Source organism: Anneissia japonica, unplaced genomic scaffold, assembly GCF_011630105.1.
Source record: "Anneissia japonica isolate Jap-2015-1 unplaced genomic scaffold, ASM1163010v1 scaffold831_len117347_cov185, whole genome shotgun sequence".
Lineage (NCBI taxonomy): Eukaryota > Metazoa > Echinodermata > Crinoidea > Comatulida > Comatulidae > Anneissia > Anneissia japonica.
The window spans coordinates 65,541-67,288 of NW_022719988.1; the positions used below are offsets into that span (position 1 = coordinate 65,541).

General features: G+C 31.9%; 1 protein-coding gene across 4 annotated transcripts in view; it reads left to right on the forward strand.

Moving 5' to 3' along the window:
• LOC117111142 overlaps nucleotides 1–1,748 on the forward strand; it is a 26,005-nt gene that overhangs the window by 15,106 nt on the left and 9,151 nt on the right. For all 4 annotated transcript variants that reach the window (XM_033254008.1, XM_033254009.1, XM_033254010.1 and 1 more), the window contains exon 3: nucleotides 815–947. In XM_033254008.1, coding sequence (XP_033109899.1) covers nucleotides 815–947 — 133 coding nt within the window. The remainder of the gene's footprint in view (nucleotides 1–814; nucleotides 948–1,748) is intronic.

A 1,748-nucleotide genomic window follows, 5' to 3' on the forward strand; every position in this document is an offset into this window, starting at 1 on the left:
TATATATATATATATATATATATATACATATACATACATCAATATTTAGCCTTTCTCAAACAAAGCTGCATGTTTAACTAACAAAGAAAGACAAATGATAAATACATAATTATAATTCGCCTTTGGAAAAATATATTTCTTCACAATGAAATACTTCTATGCAACAAATTCCATTCACTCACCAAACTGTCTACTTATATCATAAACCTCTACATAAATATCTTCATAACTATAGCACAAAATATTTCAAAAAGTTACATACACAACAAACCTTACAACAACCATATTTCCTTTAATATCGCTGTACACGACATCACACCTTTCCTAACTGTTAAGTGAACATAACAAAAAAGGTCTATGATGATGCATACAACTAACTCTAACTTTAAATGTTTTTGTTTATGCTCAATACACATAACAACACTCCACACAACCTCCACCCACCGACAGCACTTAAACATTGCTAGCTATTGTCAAGTGGGCTATTGCATCATTGATGCTCTCGTTTATGTCAAAGTATGACAATTCCAATTAGCACAATCACAACAGGCCAATGATATGTCAAACAGCAAAACCTAATCAGTTTTCTATATGGCAATTCCTCAAGATTTAAAGACAGAACGAGGTTGTCGCAAATCAAAAAGCTCCATATTAGGAGTGAAGTTTTTATGGTCCTGAGAAAAAATTGTGCTACCATCTGAGGAATTAACCCATAACCCTGGGATTGGACTCCACTCCATTAAGGTTGGTCTTTAAAAAAGACTTGTAGTATTCAGGAAAAGTAAGAGTCTGTCTTTCTTGTGTTTTTTGACAGATGCTATGCAGAATGACACTGTGTAGTTGGAATCTTCTTTCTCTTATTGTACTGCTCCTGTACGTAATAATGAATGCCTATTGTTACTCCTGCGAAGAAGGAAGACAACAGTTTTCAACTTGTAATTGTCAAGGTAAATTCATGCTTTAACAATTTCAATGTCACGTTATGAACATTATCACTGTGCAAAAGGCAAAATTACATTGCTGAACGATTACATTCCTGATGATGACATAATGTCAAAATATTGAATCCCAACATGATGGCGTGCATTTCTATACTTGCAGTATGTATTATACTATCTTCTCTGAGATTAATCAGTGCACCTTTTGGTTTTTGGAAGATTTCAGGTGCCAGATTTATATTTAAAAAATTGTTTAGCAAAACAAATCATCAGTAATAATGATATTAATGTCCTTGACTTAATATTATGCATTGGTTTTACATTTAAAACTGTTCACAACTAGAGGCTATTGTTTACACAGTATTTACATATATTATATACTACATCGTGATCAGATTTTATTGTGTTTTTTATGAATGAATTATATTTATTGTGTTAACAATAGTCTCTTTTTTTATGTTTATTTATTTAATCTTTCTTTATACTATAGGCACTTTCAGTACTATTGCACTGATTTTCAAAGTGTACAATTTAAACAACAAAAATATACTGTATACAATATATAAAATTGATACACATCTAGATGTGTATAAGAGACAGCTCCCGTAGTCTTTGTCAACGCTTGACATAAAATCAATATCAAAGTCAATATCAAAGCCTCTTCTAACGTCGTCACATGCATGTTACGTCAAGTTGAATTTTTCTTTGCGACTGCGATATGTTAACATTTCTCACTTCCTGTCTGGTTTCCTCATTAAAATTACCTGGCGAGATTCGAGGACAATTTTCACCGTTGGATTTAAACAATAG